The 17,426-nt window shown below is 43.4% G+C and overlaps 1 protein-coding gene across 1 annotated transcript in view; it reads left to right on the top strand.

Annotated features, from left to right (window-relative positions):
- Positions 1-17,426, top strand: part of LOC115200543 (protein prenyltransferase alpha subunit repeat-containing protein 1) — a 28,188-nt gene that overhangs the window by 1,674 nt on the left and 9,088 nt on the right. The window contains exons 2-5 of the mRNA XM_029763680.1: positions 1,351-1,520; positions 3,738-3,804; positions 7,462-7,566; positions 14,868-15,108. Coding sequence (XP_029619540.1) covers positions 1,351-1,520; positions 3,738-3,804; positions 7,462-7,566; positions 14,868-15,108 — 583 coding nt within the window. The remainder of the gene's footprint in view (positions 1-1,350; positions 1,521-3,737; positions 3,805-7,461; positions 7,567-14,867; positions 15,109-17,426) is intronic.

The raw sequence follows: 17,426 nt of genomic DNA, 5'->3' as shown, positions 1-17,426 counted from the left end.
GGTGTTTGTTCTTCACTGGTTGCCCTTTTGTGGCAACGGGTCACAAATCTTGCTACTGTAATTGCACACTGTGATATTTCACCAAATAGATATGGGAGTTTTATCAAAATTGGATTTGTTTTCGAATTCTTTGTGGGTCTGTGTAATCTGAGGGAAATATGTCTCTCTAATTTGGTCATGCATTTGGCAGGAGGTTAGGAAGTGCAGCTCAGTTTCCACCTCATTCTGTGGGCAGTGTGCACCTAGTTTGTCTTCTCTTGAGAGCCAGGTCTGCCATTCTCCAAGAGTGTCTCAGGGAGAGTTGGGATATGTAATAAAACAAATTTAAATTCTTATTAATACACACTGATACATGAAATAGGACAAATATCAAGTACCATAGCACCTACCAAATAATTGTTATTATTATCAAAAGTAGAACATTGTCAGACCGTGCCTGAACTTCTCTGATTGATAACCTACATTTCTAATTTATATGGTAAGGTTAAGAGGCAAAAAAACCAACATCTAAGCTTGATTTGTACTGTTAGTGTGTATAATGTTGCATAGGCTTCTCCAACCCTCTGGTGTTATTGGAAGTGACCTGGGCTGTGCTCAGCTGTACTGAGTGCAGTGCTTTGAGAATGTCTGTGTTTGATACCACTCACCTGACTCATGCTGATGCATAGCTAGACTACACACACACCCTCAAAAGTTAAAATCCCACCTTTCTTCTGTGTCCCTCTCTGCCTGTGCCAGAGCTGGGCTGTGTTCAGCATAACATTGTGGAACATTCAGATATAGTTGTGTAGAACATTCCTCTAGCATATAGAATTAGAAATCACTTCAGTTCTCTTTGTGACATTTTGCATACTGTACATGACCCTAATGCAAAAGGGACTCTGTGTGTGTGCCGCAGTTTGAGGCAAACCAGTTTTGCTGTGTGCTCATGGCGTTGACTCTCTGGAGATGCATGTGTGCAAACTAGGTTGCGCTCTACAAGGCTTGTCCCCCTGTCCAGACCAGTGTTATGTTGGGCATCTAAAAGCTCCTTTAACTAGAGACCCATTTGGGCTAGATACAACCCTACACCAGACAGTCAATAAAGCCCTCATTAGACTGGGCTGGAGGTTGTTGCTCCTTATGAACTGTGTGTGTGTGTGTCTAACTTAACGTTGTAGCCGTAAAACGAAGCCTGAGCAGAGTCCCCACATCCAGTTTTTCAGGGGAAACAGAAGTTAAGTTGAAATAATGTATCCCTGAAAACATCTGTGTTCTGCCTAGCCCACTGAGAGTGGAGTGTTGTATCCTTGTAGTGTTAGAGCAATTAGCATGCAGGTTTTCACTCACCTTTCTCCCTCCCTCCCTCAGTGATGAGATAGGTCTGATCCCGTGTCCAGAGGTCAGGTATAACCGCAGCCCCATCGTGCTGGTAGAGAACAAGCTGGGGGTGGAGAGCTGGTGTGTCAAATACCTGCTACCCTACGTCCACAACAAGCTACTGCTCTACAGGCAGCGCAAACAGTGGCTGGACAGGGAAGGTAAGAACTTTATTGTCCAGTTTCCTTACTGTCCTCAGAAATGTATTTTCTTTTTTTTGTCCAACACCCCGAGATACACACACATTTCTCCCAAGGGGTTGGAAGCACAGATCAGCCATGGTGCAGCTCTACCCTCTGGGACAGTTTTTCAGTGATTATTTTTCTTATTTACCCCTTTTTCTCCCCAATTTCGTGGTATCCAATTGGTAGTTACAGTCTTGTCTCATCGCTGCAACTCCCGTATGGACTCGGGAGAGGCGAAGGTCGAGAGCCGTGCGTCCTCCGAAACACGACCCTGCTGCTTCTTGACACAATGCCCGCTTAACCCGGAAGCCAGACGCACCAATGTGTCGGAGGAAACTCCGTACACCTGGTGACCGTGTCAGCGTGCATGCACCCGGCTTGCCACAGGAGTCACTAGAGCGTGATGGGACAAGGACATCCCGGCCAGCCAAACCCTCACCCTAACGACGCTGGGCCAATTGTGTGCCGCCCCATGGGTCTCCCGGTCGCGACTGGCTGTGACAGAGCCTTAGACCACTGTGCCACTCAGGAGGCCCTCTGGAACAGTTTGAGGTTAAGTTCCTTGCTCAAGGGCACAACGGTTGGAGATGGCATCAACACCTTTTCATACCTGCTGCTTTTAGGACAGGGAAAGTAACCTTTTGTACAGCTGCTGGCTTGGAGACTCCTCACTGTAGATTGCAAGGGTTACTGTACTCTGAAGTCATGAGCTGTGTTCGAATACCCATACTAACATACTGTATACCACATTCTTAATGAGTATATACTACATACTATTAGTTTATTTTAGTATACTGTAAACAAACAGTTGAGAGTACTAGCGCTTTGCCGGTCTACCGGAAGTTGATGCTGTTGCTATGCAACCTCTTGCTAGCTTGTTAGCATAACAAATTACTAGCTAGACATTTTACGACTTCGGGTGTGTTCTTAAATTCAATCTGGAGTGCCAGAGTGCACTCTGGGCGTTCGTCAATTCAGAGTGTTGTCAGATTGTCCATTTTGTAAATTCATAGTGTTTCGCTTCAGGGTGGAAACTGGACGCTCTACCTCACAACTCGAACGTTCTGACCTCACAACGGCAGTCAAGCACCCAAGCTAACTGGCTAACTTACTAGCTACTTCCAGACAAATAAGAGAACAACTCACTCTGACCATTTTACTCGCCCTAGCAGAGCTGGTTAGGGTGTTTTCATGTTATCCAGAACGTTAGTGACTGTAACTGATGCTGGCAACAATTTAATTACACTTTTTTTGCCGATGTTTACTGACACAGGCCATATTCAACGGGTGTTGAGCCTTCGTAAATGCATCAGTTATTCTGCGCTCTGTTACACTTAACCTTTATTTAACTAGGCAAGTCAGATAGCCAGAGCGAATTTACGAAAGCACCCGAATGTCCATTGAGAACGCCCAACGACTATACCACTTAACTAGGAATAACAGGACTAATCAAGTCAATCAACATTGGGTAGTTAGCCTATAGTTAATATATTGGCAAGTTTGATGTGTTAGTAGCCAACTAACGTTAGGTAGCTAGCTAACATACCGGTACATACTGCTGTAATGCTTTGTGGTTCGTAAGGACAGCGTAGCTAACAAATTGTCAGCCAACATAACGTGTAAGGTAACTTATTTGAAAAGTAATTACTTTATTACATTGCGCAACATTTTCTTAACATTTGTCATAATTAGTTATTAAAGCAATGAATTTGTAGGCGCTCTCGTCGGACTTCGGCTGCATATTTAACACAATTTAATTCAAATCTGAAAATGATGAGAAGCCACGCCCATTTCCCGAAGAATTGCATTATGGGCCCTAAAAGCACGGAAATAGTGTCCACTGCTTGTATACTTCGTATTTTGGCGAATGTAGTACGACATCCGGGAACTTTTGGCATACCAACACTATGACCAATAAGCAATACTATATACTCAATTTACCTCACAAATAGTACGGTTAGTATGAGTATTGGAACACAGCTCTGGCCTATACCTAAACCATATTGGTTTCTAGAGACAGGATGAATTCAGTCTACGTCGTATAAATTAGCTTTTGGGGATGTGGCAAAATCCTTTCGTTACCATTTTGGACGGACAGAATTTCTTGTACCTAACAAAATGGGCATTTATAAATGACTTTACTTTTACTTCAAATAATCAGTTGATATAGTGACCTGTCTCTCCCTCTTCAAGCTCTGGTAGACATCACCTGCACTCTGCTGCTGCTCAACCCAGACTTCACCACTGCTTGGAATGTCAGGTAAGAACTCCGGCTCACACCATTCCAGCTGTGTTGTGTAAAAGACTATGATCTGTATATGTTGTGGCCACATTGAAGACACAATAATGATCCCTGTAAATAGACCCACTCCATCCTCTCAGGGGTGGGCAACATATGGCCCGCGGGAGGTTTGATATTTTTGTTTTGTTGTGGGGGTGATTATTATTTGGGGCTAAAAAACACTCCAGACCACTCTTCAACATGTAAAACTAGATATTAAGTATGTCAAAATTATAATGAACCTATACGTTTTGAAATAACTGCCAAGACGATGCCTAAGGGTCAGTACGCCCTTCCCCCTCTGAAGGGACACAATATCTCTCTATGTTACAGTATCCAGACGACTGTTGTGACAGAATAATACTCTAGTATCCGTGTTTGGTTTGTATCTGAAACTTGTCCTCTGAGGATAACTCTGATGCTGTCTATATGGATGTATGATCTCTGTGGTAACTTGTCCTCTGAGGATAACTCTGATGCTGTCTATATGGATGTATGATCTCTGTGGTAACTTGTCCTCTGAGGATAACTCTGATGCTGTCTATATGGATGTATGATCTCTGTGGTAACTTGTCCTCTGAGGATAACTCTGATGCTGTCTATATGGATGTATGATCTCTGTGGTAACTTGTATCTGGACAGGGTGAACTCTGAATTATGTAAAAAAAAATATATATATATTATCATCTCAGGAATTCTGTCTTATTTCACATTGGTCTCAAACTCCACACAAGCCTTTAAATGCTGGAGCTATCATCATAAATGCTGGAGCTATCATCATAAATGCTGGAGCTATCATCATAAATGCTGGAGGTATATAGTCTGTTAGTTTGGGACTGATTCAGAGTTAAGATAAATGTGTGCAACTCTACTCAACTCAGAATATCATGTAAATCATTTACCATTCTAAAGTCTTACTACTGTCCATTGTGTGTACAGTCAGGAACTTTACAGTCAGGAACTTTACAGTCAGGAACTTTTTTTAACCAGGTAGGCCAGTTGAACAAGTTCTCATTTACAACTGCGATCTGGCCAAGATAAAGCAAAGCAGTGCGACACAAACAACAACACAGAGTTACAAATGGAATAAACAAACATACAGTCAATAACACAATAGAAAAGTCTATATACAGTGTGTGCAAATGAGGTAAGATAAGGGAGGTAAGGCAATAAATAGCCCATAGTGGCAAAATAATTACAATTTAGCAATTAAACACTGGAGTGATAGATGTGCAGAAGATGAATGTGCAAGTAGAGATACTGGAGTGCAAAGGAGCAAAAAAATAAATAACAGTATGGGGATGAGGTAGTTGGGTGGGATAATTACAGATGGGCTATGTACAGGTGCAGTGATCTGTGAGCTGCTCTGACAGCTGGTGCTTAAAGTTAGAGAGGGAGATATGAGTCTCCAGCTTCAGTGATTTTTGTAATTCGTTCCAGTCATTGGCAGCAGAGGAACTGGAAGGAAAGGTGGCCAACGGAGGAATTGGCTTTGGCCGGTGAAATATATACCTGCAGGAGCGCGTGCTACGGTTGGGTGCTGCTATGGTGAACAGTAAGTTGAGATAAGGCAGGGCTTTAACTAGCAAAGACTTATAGATGACCAGGAGCCAGTGGGTTTGGTGACGAATATGAAGCGAGGGCCCGCCAACAAGAGCATATGGGTCGCAGTGGTGGGTAGTATATGGGGCATTGGTGACAAAACGGATGGCACTGTGAGGAGGGCAGCATCCAATTTGCTGAGTAGAGTGATGGAGGCTATTTTGTAAATTACATCGCGGAAGTCAAGGATCGGTAGAATAGTCAGTTTTACGAGGGTATTTTTGGCAGCAGTTGTTGCGAAATAGGTAGCCGATTCTAGATTTAATTTTGGATTGGAGATGTTTAACGTGAGTCTAGAAGGAGAGTTTACAGTCTAACTAGACACCTAGGTATTTGTCCACATACTCTAAGTCAGAGCCGTCCAGAGTAGTGATGCTGGGCGGGCGGGCAGGTGTGGGCAGTGATCGGTTGAAGAGCATGCATTTAGTTTTACTTGCATTTAAGAGCAGTTGGAGGCCACGGAAGGAGGTTTGTTAACACAGTGTCCAAAGAAGGGCCAGAAGTATACAGAATGGTGTCGTCTGCGTAGAGATGCATCAGAGAAACTAACAAGGCAATACATGGTATTGACCCAAATATTTTTCATTTAACCAGGCAAGTCAGTTAAGAACAAATTCTTAATTTCAATGACGGCCTAGGAACAGCCTCGTTCAGGGGCAGAACGACAGATTTTTACCTTGTCAGCTCCGGGATTCGATCCCGGCCCAAAGCTCTAACCACTAGGCTACCTGCCGCCCTGATATGGCCCATCATCAGAGTCTAGTGGGGCCTCTCTCTTCCCTGCTGTAGGTCTCTGGTTGCTGTACTATGGGCTGGCCTGTGGCCTTCTCGCTCTTGCTCGCTGCTCTTTCATATATTACGTCACAGTAGACTTTCTTTGACTAGCCTCAATGTTTGACTTGGTAGTTGATTCTTGTTTCAGGCAGTTGTCATTATAAGCTAGTACTTAAGTTGATAAATGCAGTTGATTTTATATCAAGGGGATGCAAGACGTGAAGCAGCTGTTTTAAAATTCAGCTGTTTGTACGCTGATTTTACGCCTGATACCTGCAACTTGTGCTTCCAGTTTTGGCCAGGAGATGGAGCTAAATATCATATTATAACCACATGCACTATAGTGGCTCAACATAATGGCAGTGTTATTCAACCCTCTTCCTGGAGAGCTGCAGGGTTTTGTTCAAACTTGGCACTAACACACCTAATTCAGCTAATCACTAGTCATCAAGGTGATTTAGTGTTGGGTTGGAATATAAACCTGCACACACACCCTGTATTGGTCTCTAGGACTAGGGTTGAAGACCATTTACAGGGAGGTATTTTAAGGGTGTGTGACTCTGTGGGCCAGTTTCCCGGAGACAGATTAAGCTTAGTCCTGGAATAAAAAGCAGGCTCAAAGGAGATTATCAATTGACCAGGACTAGGTTTAATCTGTGTCTTGGAATCTGGTTCTGTGTGCGTTGGTGTCTCCTAACCTGTTGTTCTGTTGATGACATTTCCTTTAACACATTGACCTAACTCCAACACTCTCCACTGCCCTGAACCAACCAGTCAGCTCAGCTTCATGTTTCTCTGAGTGCAGAGTGGACCAACACCTTTAAGATACAGGTCCTCCCTTCAAAGACAACGCCCTGGTCAAATCATTCTGTCGTACCAAATGCCGTGTCCAACTGTCAAGGTCACGACCTAATCTGTGCCTCTTGTATTTGATTAAACCAAGACCTTGTCCAGAGAATATAACCGCAGGCAGCATCCCTGCCATGGTGTATTTTAGTCTTTACATTTAAAAAAAAATAATGTTACGAGACAATTTTTCTGTTTATTGACCTCCTAACCATCTTTGGGGGGCGTGCACGTGTGTGTGTGTGTGTGAGAGAGAGAGAATTGATCTGTTCTTTTGGGAAGTTCTGAGAAGTTCTTAAAACAAACACAAGTACACAAATAGCATACAAAAAACTACTATGTAGTAACATAAGATTCACATCAGGAGCATTGAGATGTAAAGTCATTGAATAGTTCCTCTGTCTGCTCTGGTAGGAAGGAACTGCTACAATGTGGAGCCCTGAGTCCAGAGAGAGACCTGTACCTGGGAAAACTGGCCCTCACCAAGTTCCCCAAGAGCCCTGAGACATGGATACACAGGTAGGACTGGTGGGGGGGGTGGAGTTTCCACGTTACCATCCTTTTGGTAACTTTTAGCTAATTGGCTGTACCTGCACCAAATCTCCAGGATTTTTCATTCATAGGTTGTTCCCATCTTCTTAAATTAAGCAATTTTGTTTTCAGCGTATGGGGAGCAATATGTTTGGAACATTGAATCGCAGTATCAAATCGTAATACATATATACAATTGCAATGCACAAGTATCATGGTATGGTATGGTGGTATGGTATGATGGTATCATGGTATGGTGGTATGGTATGGTGGTATGGTATCGTGGTATGGTATCGTGGTATCGTGGTATGATGGTATCGTGGTATGGTATCATGGTATGGTTTCGTGGTATGATGGTATCGTGGTATGATGGTATCGTGGTATGATGGTATCGTGGTATGATGGTATCGTGGTATGATGGTATCATGGTATGATGGTATCGTGGTATGATGGTATCGTGGTATGATGGTATCGTGGTATGATGGTATCGTGGTATGATGGTATCGTGGTATCATGGTATCGTGGTATGGTATCGTGGTATGGTATCGTGGTATGGTATCGTGGTATCGGGGTATGGTATCGTGGTATGGTATCGTGGTATGGTATCGTGGTATGATGGTATCGTGGTATGGTATCATGGTATGATGGTATCGTGGTATCGTGGTATGATGGTATCGTGGTATGATGGTATCGTGGTATGATGGTATCATGGTATCGTGGTATGATGGTATCGTGGTATCATGGTATCGTGGTATGGTATCGTGGTATCATGGTATCGTGGTATCATGGTATCATGGTATCGTGGTAACATGGTATCGGGGTATCATGGTATCGGGGTATCATGGTATCGGGGTATGGTATCGTGGTATGGTATCGTGGTATGGTATCATGGTATGGTATCATGGTATGGTATCATGAGGTCCCTGGTAATTCCCAGCCCTAGTAACTGTGGCGATTTTACGACGCACGTCTCGTCGCCAGTGGACCAAAATAAAGTGTATATATACAAACGTATGTGGATACCCCTTCAAATGAGTGGATTTGGCTATTCCAGCAACGCTTGTTGCTGACAAGCGTGTAACATCGAGCACACAGCCATGCAATCTCCATAAACAAACATTGGCAGTAGAATGACCTTACTGAAGAGCTTAGTAACTTTCAATGTGGCACCGTCATAGTCAGTTTGTCAAATTTCTGCCCTGCTAGAGCTGCCCCGGTCAACTGTAAGTTCTGGTATTGTGAAGTAGAAACGTCTAGGAGCAACAATGGCTTAGCCACCAAGTGGTAGGCCACACAAGGTCACAGAACTGGACCGCCGAGTGCTGAAGCGTGTATCGCGTAAAAGTCATGTCCTTGGTTGCATCACTCACTACTGATTTCCAAACTACCTCTAGAAGCAACGTCAGCACAATAACTGTTTGTTGGGAGCTTAATGAATGAATTCCCATGGCCAAGCAGCTACACACAAGCCTTAGATTACCATGCGCAATGCTAAGCGTCGGCTGGAGTGGTGTAAAGCTCACCATCATTGGACTCAGGAGCAGTGGAAACGTGGTCTTTGGAGTGATGAATCACACTTCACCATTTGGCAGTCTGATGGACGAATCTGAGTTTGGCAGATGCCAGGAGAAAGCTACCTGCCCAAATGCATAGTAACAACTAAAGTTTGGTGGATGAGGAATAATGGTCTGTGGCTGTTTTTAATGTTTCAGGCTTGACCTCTTAGTTCCAGTGAAGGGTAATCTCAATGCTACAGCATACAACAACATTCTAGACAATGCTGTGCTTCCAACTTTGTGGCAACAGTTTGGGGAAGGTCCTTTCCTGTTTCAGCATGACAATGCCCCGCTATGTCCACATACTTTTGGGCATGTAGTGTACTTCTGTGCCTCTAAAGTGATGGCATTTACAGGTTCCACTGTAAATACACACACACACACACACACACACTCTGACTCTCGCACTGGACTCGACCCTCACACACACACACACACCACACACCACACACCACACACACACACACACACACACACACACACACACACTATTGTATATTGATGCCACGCCCAGGCGCTCTTTCACACTCTTCACACGCAGCTGCATTGGCTAGTCACTTTTTCCCTTACCTAAATGTACATGTTACCTCAACTACCTCGTACCTGCTTTTATTTTGTTCAAATTTTCTTTTAACTCTGCATTGTTGGAAAGGGCACGTAAGCAACAGATGGAGGGGGGGGGGGGGGGGGGGGCGGAGAGAAAGAAGGTGAAGGACAGAGAATAAGAAAGAGCGAGAGAAACAGAAAGAGGGCGATGAGTAAGATATTTATTTTGAGAGACTGAAGGTCAGCGTAATTCCCATAGAGATATATTACCCCCAAACATCTGTGCTATGCAAGGTCATGGTGTGGCTGTTGTGTGGGAATTGTTACATCCTGTCATTGTGTGCTGCCTGCCGGTGAGGAGGTTCCACATGGAGGTTCCACCTCTAGCTCAGTGGTCTTCCATGTCAGGTCCGTAGTGAGGTTGCCCACAAAAACTCAAAACGAAAAAAGTTACCACAATTAAAGACTACAGATTATTGTATGGGCCTAAAAGTAATATCTATCTATCTATCTATCTATCTATCTATCTATCTATCTATCTATCTATCTATCTATCTATCTATCTATCTTATCTTATCTATCTACTTTTAAAGATAATTTAAAAAATACTACTTATCAAGTAAATGTATTTGTTGGTCTTTTTATTTTAATAAGAGAGAAATCTATTGAATTGAAGGTTATTTGCCGATGTAAAAATCTAAATGTGAAATTTTTAAGGTTGTCATTAGATTTGCGGTGGGGTTGCTGGATTGTTTTTGGCCAAAAAATGGGGTCCTCATAAATTCGAGGGAAAATAACTAACAAGTTTGACTACCGCTGATCTAGCTGTAGCATGTGAACAGGGATTATTATGTCATAGTAATGGAGGACGAAGACATACTGTACCAGTCAAAAGTTGACACACCTACTCATTCCAGGGTTTTTTCTTTTTTACTATTTTCCACATCGTAGAATAATAGTGAAGACATCAAACTATGAAGTAACACATGGAATCATGTTGGAACCAAAAAAGTGTTAAGCAAATCCAAATATATTTGAGATTCTTCAAAGTAGCCACCCTTTGCCTAGATGACAGCTTTGCACACTCTTGGCATTCTCTCAACCAGCTTCGTGAGGTAGTCACCTGGAATGCATTTCAATTAACAGGTGTGCCTTGTTAAAAGTTAATTTGTGGAAATTTTTTCATAATGTATTTGAGCCAATCAGTTGTGTTGTGACAAGGTAGGGATGGTATACAGAAGATGGCCCTATTTGGTAAAAGATTGTCGTGTCTTTGGCTTTCCCAGATTAAGTGATATGACATGCTATTCTATAAAATAATTTCTCTGTAATTAATATTACCTGATTGAGCTAATCATGTAAATGTAATTAACTAGAAAGTTGGGGCACCACGAAAGAATGTTTATAGAGCTGTTATCTTCCGAACAAACTCTTAAAGACCTAGTAATATTTTACATCAGTAGCAGTCAATATTTAATCGTCAATTTATTCAGTCTCATCTGAAAGTAAATTCTTGGTTATCTTCACGAACCCTGGCTAACAAGTTGAATCAGCAATACAAAATTTTGTTTATTTATTTACTAAATACCTAAATAATCACACAGAATTACATAAACACAGAATGAATCATACATTGATTACTAATTATGTCATAAAGGAAAACGTCCCTAGCGGACGGAACAGATATGACGGCTGGTTACACAAAGAAGGGGATTGGGTTTTGAATGAAAGAGCGGGAAGACTGAGGAACAAAAAGATTTTGTGTGTCTATCGGGCCGTAGGCAGCTATGCTATCGGAAATACAGTATCTTATGCATTCTAAATAACCACCCATTTTGAAAAAGGAAAATGCAATAAATATTTACTCGGAGCTGCGCTTCTGTAGATTGGTCGTAGATAGAAGGCCGGGTTGTCCAGCATGGATCTCTTGTCCTCTGAAGAATGTCTAGTGGTGAACTGGACCGCGGTAGAATGGATCCTCTGTCCGTCCTACGTTTACAGCGGCTGCTGCTAACTCAACAGCTAGGAGGTATCACTTCTGGAGTGAATATGAGTTCAAAGTTCATACCAAGTTGCCATACTTTTAAGCTCGTGCTATATTCTGGCAGGTATAGTCGAAATTCATCCTTTCGTCGTGTCGATCGTCACCTTCACATTGAACACGATGCTAATTTCGTTAGGTTATTATCTGAGCCCTTTTAACATAGGACCGTCGTCCTCGGAACAGGAAGTTGAATTTTCGTCAATGGGTTTATATAGTGGTGAAAGAAGGGCGTGTTTCATAGTTTACAACCCATGTCTGTTCACTTGGGCGGGACCTCTGAGTCAGCAGAGTTTCTCTATGACAAACCGTTCTCTCATTTAAGAAGCTAAAATTACATTTAATCTTTTCACAAATAGTTTCATATTTAAACATTTAAATTGCACTAGAATGTGTTGATTTTCCAAGATACAGTTTGTCGTCCTATCATCAGTAATCATGTCTCAGACGCCAACTGATCGGACATCATATTCATTAAGTCCCAACGCATATTTTCAACTGGTTGGATTACCGACGTATGGTTTCGTTTCCCACCTTTTGATGTCCCCAGAATCTCTGTTAACAAAGGGCTTTTCAAGATTCAACTCTATAGAGTAGAGCGAGAGAAACGGGGGGGTCATAAACCTCCCCCAACAGGCCAACGTCATGACAAGACCAAGTCTATATTATGGCAAGAACAGCTCAATAAGCAAAGAGAAATGATAGTTCATCATTACTTTAAGACATGAAGGTCAGTCAATTCGGAAAATGTCAACGTTTCTTCAAGTGCAGTCCCAAAAACCATTAAGCGTTATGATGAAATGGGCTCTCATGAGGATCGCCACAGGAAAGGAAGACCCAGAGTTACCCCGGCTGCAGAGGATAAGTTCATTAGAGTTACCAGCCTCAGAAATCAGCAATTAACTGCACCGCAGATTGCACCTCACAGAGTTCAAGTAACAGACACTTCTCAACATCAACTGTTCAGAGGAGACTGAATCAGGCATTCATGGTCAAATTACTGCAAAGAAACCACTACTAAAGGACACCGATAAGAAGAGGAGACTTGTTTGGGCTAAGAAACATGAGCAATGGCCATTAGACCAGTGGAAATTTGAGATTTTTGGTTCCAACTGCCGTGTCTTTGTGAGATGCAGAGTAGGTGAACGGATGATCTCCGCATGTGTGGTTCCCACATGAAGTTTGGATGAGGTGGTGTGATGGTGTGGGGGTGCTTTGCTGGTAACACTCAAGGCACACTTAATCAGCATGGCTACCACAGCATTCTGCAGCGATATGCCATTCCATCTGGTTTGGGCTATCTTTTTTTTTTCAACAGGACAATGACCCAACACACCTCCAGGCTGTGTAAGGGTTATTTGACCAAGAAGGAGAGTGATGGAGTGCTGCATCAGATGACCTGGCCTCCACAATCAACTGACCTCAACCCAATTGAGATGCTTTGGGATGAGTTGCACCACAGAGTGAAGGAAAAGCAGCTAACAAATGCTCAGCATATGTAGTAACTCCTTCAAGACTGTTGGAAAAGCATTCCGGGTGAAGCTGGTTGAGAGAATGCCAAGAATGTGCAGAGATCTCAAGGCAAAGGGTTTCTACTTTGAAAAATCTAAAATGTTGATTTAACACTTCTTTTTGATTACTACATGATTCCATATGTGTTATTTCATAGTTTTGATGTCTTCACTATTATTCTACAATGTAGAAAATAGTAAAAATCGAGAACTTTGAATGAGTAGGTGTCCAAACTTTTGACTGGTACTGTATGTGTGTGTATGTATGTGTAGAAACATGCATACATACATACATTACATTACATTTAAGTCATTTAGCAGACGCTCTTATCCAGAGCGACTTACAAATTGGTGCATTCACCTTATGATATCCAGTGGAACAACCACTTTACAACAGTACATCTATATCTTTTTTTTGGGGGGGGTGGGGTAGAAGGATTACTTTATCCTATCCCAGGTATTCCTTAAAGAGGTGGGGTTTCAGGTGTCTCCGGAAGGTGGTGATTGACTCCGCTGTCCTGGCGTCATGAGGGAGCTTGTTCCACCATTGGGGTGCCAGAGCAGCGAACAGTTTTGACTGGGCTGAGCGGGAACTGTGCTTCCGCAGAGGTAGGGAGGCGAGCAGGCCAGAGGTGGATGAACGCAGTGCCCTTCTTTGGGTGTAGGGACTGATCAGAGCCTGAAGGTACGGAGGTGCCGTTCCCCTCACAGCTCCGTAGGCAAGCACCATGGTCTTGTAGCAGATGCGAGCTTCAACTGGAAGCCAGTGGAGAGAGCGGAGGAGCGGGGTGACGTGAGAGAACTTGGGAAGGTTGAACACCAGACGGGCTGCGGCGTTCTGGATGAGTTGTAAGGGTTTAATGGCACAGGCAGGGAGCCCCGCCAGCAGCGAGTTGCAGTAATCCAGACGGGAGATGACAAGTGCCTGGATTAGGACCTGCGCCGCTTCCTGTGTAAGGCAGGGTCGTACTCTGCGAATGTTGTAGAGCATAAACCTACAGGATCGGGTCACCTCCTTGATGTTACATACATACATACATACATACATACATACATACATACATACATACATACATACATACATACATACACACACACACACACACACACACACACACACACACACACACACACACACACACACACAGTGCTTTCAGAAAGTATTCAAACCTCTTGACCTTTTCCACATTTTGTTACGTTAAAGCCTTTTTCTAAAATTGATGAGATTAGTTTTATTTTATTTTTTAAATTAATCTACACACAATATCCCATAATGACAAAGCAAAAACCAACAGCCTATCACCAAACAATTGACGAGTCGACTAATTGGGGTCAGCCCTAACTCCAAACGACCCCTCATCTGACCAGCAAAGGGTTTAGCAGCGTGAGAAGACTGTGATTGCCCCATGTATACAGAGAAATGCCAATGGAGTTGATATTTCACTGAAGTAGCTATCTTGTATTGAATGTTATCCATGTCGTGTTTGTGTCCTGGCTCTGTTGTTTAACCAGATGCTTAGGTTGTGGTTGGTTCTGTGTTTAGGGCTGTTGTTTTGGGAACCAGCCGAGGGTGATTAAAGTGCGTGTGTGTGTGTGTGTGCCTGCGTGACTCTAACATGTCCCCTGTGTTTTCAGGCGCTGGATACTACAGCAGGTGTTACGGGAGTGCTCTTCCCCCGGGCCGGACAGGAAGGAGCAGGGGGACGGTGATCGGCGCGACGCAGCAGAGAAGACACGTCTGAGTGAGCACCTCCACAGGGTCCTACATGAAGAGATGAAGGTGTGTGCCGACGCCGCCGGCCGTTACCCTAGCAACTACAATGCCTGGTCGCACCGTATCTGGGTTCTGCAGAACATGGCCCCGGGCAACCTCAAGGTAGGAGTAGGACTAGATGGGCTCTACATATGTCTCTCTCTCTTGTTTCTTTCTCTATCATCTTCTCTCGCAGCTTCTTAAAAATAGCCTATGTTAATTGTACACGGTCTCTGTTAAAACAACCGTTCTTTCAATGTAATTCAATGTAGTTCTAGTCAAGCAGTCAGCTAGCAGGTCTTATACTGCCAGGAAGGTAAGGAATCCTGACCGACCGGCCGCTCTGTGTGTCAGTCAGTAGGGTTCATAGTGTATCACCACCAAGGACAGTGTGTCTCCAGCCTCTCTGCCTCACGTCTCATCTCTCTGGCCTGTCACTGTGCTGTGTGACCATGACGATAGGATCTTTCTGGTCCATTGAACTGATCTGGGAACAGCCAACCCCCCAGGACTGAGCCCTAGGGATTTTTAAGGTGTATGGAGTGTTTTGTTGTGGCTCAGTGAATCCATGGCTTGTTTTTAAGCCGCAGTGGCATTCCCATGATATGGAGTGATGCAATGGTAGGACCAGGGATATGGAGCTATGGTAGGGCCAGGTATATGGAGCTATGTTAGGGCCAGGGATATGGAGCTATGTTAGGGCCAGGGACATGGCGCTATGGTAGGACCAGGGACATGGAGCTATGGTAGGACCAGGTATATGGAGCTATGTTAGGGCCAGGGATATGGAGCTATGTTAGGGCCAGGGATATGGAGCTATGTTAGGGCCAGGGATATGGAGCTCTGGTAGACCCAGGTATATGGCGCTATGGTAGGGCCAGGGATATGGCGCTATGGCAGGACCAGGGATATGGAGCTCTGGCAGGACCAGGGATATGGAGCTCTGGCAGGACCAGGTATATGGAGCTATGGTAGGACCAGGGACATGGCGCTATGGTAGGGCCAGGGATATGGCGCTATGGTAGGGCCAGGGATATGGCGCTATGGTAGGACCAGGGATATGGAGCTATGGTAGGACCAGGGATATGTAGCTGCAATAGGCACTTCCTGTTATTGGTAAGATGCCCTGCTCTCTGATCAGCCATTGGTGTTTGGGTTATGTAATGGCTGATGACATTTGATTGGTCGAATGTCTCTACAATGTCTTAACTTTACATCTAGACGTTCCGCTAGCGGAACACCGCTCCAAATCCGAAAACATCCATTTTTCAAACATATTACTTTTTTACACCATTTTAAAGACAAGACTCTCCTTTATCTAACCACACTGTCCGATTTCAAAAAGGCTTTACAACGAAAGCAAAACATTAGATTATGTCAGCAGAGTACCCAGCCAGAAATAATCAGACACCCATTTTTCAAGCTAGCATATAATGTCTCAAAAAACAAAACCATAGCTAAATGCAGCACTAACCTTTGATGATCTTCATCAGATGACACTCCTAGGACATTATGTTATACAATACATGCATGTTTTGTTCAATCAAGTTCATATTTATATCAAAAAACAGCTTTTTACATTAGCATGTGACGTTCAGAACTAGCATTCCCACCGAACACTTCTGGTGAATTTACTAAATTACTCACGATAAACGTTCACAAAAAACATAATTATTTTAAGAATTATAGATACAGAACTCCTTTATGCAATCGCGGTGTCCGATTTTAAAATAGCTTTTCGGTGAAAGCACATTTTGCAATATTCTGAGTAGATAGCCCAGCCATCACAGGCTAGCTATTTTGACACCCACCAAGTTTGGTACTCACCAAACTCAGATTTACTATAAGAAAAATTGCATTACCTTTGCTGTTCTTCGTCAGAATGCACTCCCAGGACTTCTACTTCAACAACAAATGTTGGTTTGGTTCCAAATAATCCATAGTTATATCCAAATAGCGGCGTTTTGTTAGCGCGTTCAAGACACTATCCGAAGGGTGACGAGTCCGCGCGTATCGTGACAAAAAAAATGTCAAAATATTCCATTACCGTACTTCAAAGCATGTCAAACGCTGTTTAAAATACATTTTTATGCTATTTTTCCTCGTAAAATAGCGATAATATTCCGACCGGGAGTCGTTGTTTTCGTTCAAAGACTGAAAATGTAAAATGGACTCTTCACGTGCACGCCCGTCTCATTGTTCTCAGATCGACCACTATCCAAATGCGCTACTGTTTTTCAGCCAGGGGCTGCAAAGTCATCATTCAACGTTCTGGCGCCTTCTGAGAGCCTATGGGAGCCTTAGAAAGTGTCACGTTACAGCAGAGATCCTCTGTTTTCAATAAAGAGGCTATAGAAGGCCAAGAAATGGTCAGAGAGGGCACTTCCTATTTGGAATCTTCTCAGGTTTTGGCCTGCCATATGAGTTCTGTTATACTCACA

The sequence above is a fragment of the Salmo trutta genome, chromosome 9, assembly GCF_901001165.1.
Source record: "Salmo trutta chromosome 9, fSalTru1.1, whole genome shotgun sequence".
Classification (NCBI taxonomy): domain Eukaryota; kingdom Metazoa; phylum Chordata; class Actinopteri; order Salmoniformes; family Salmonidae; genus Salmo; species Salmo trutta.
Note: the sequence above shows the minus strand (reverse complement) of the source record. Positions and strands in the feature narration are given on the sequence as shown.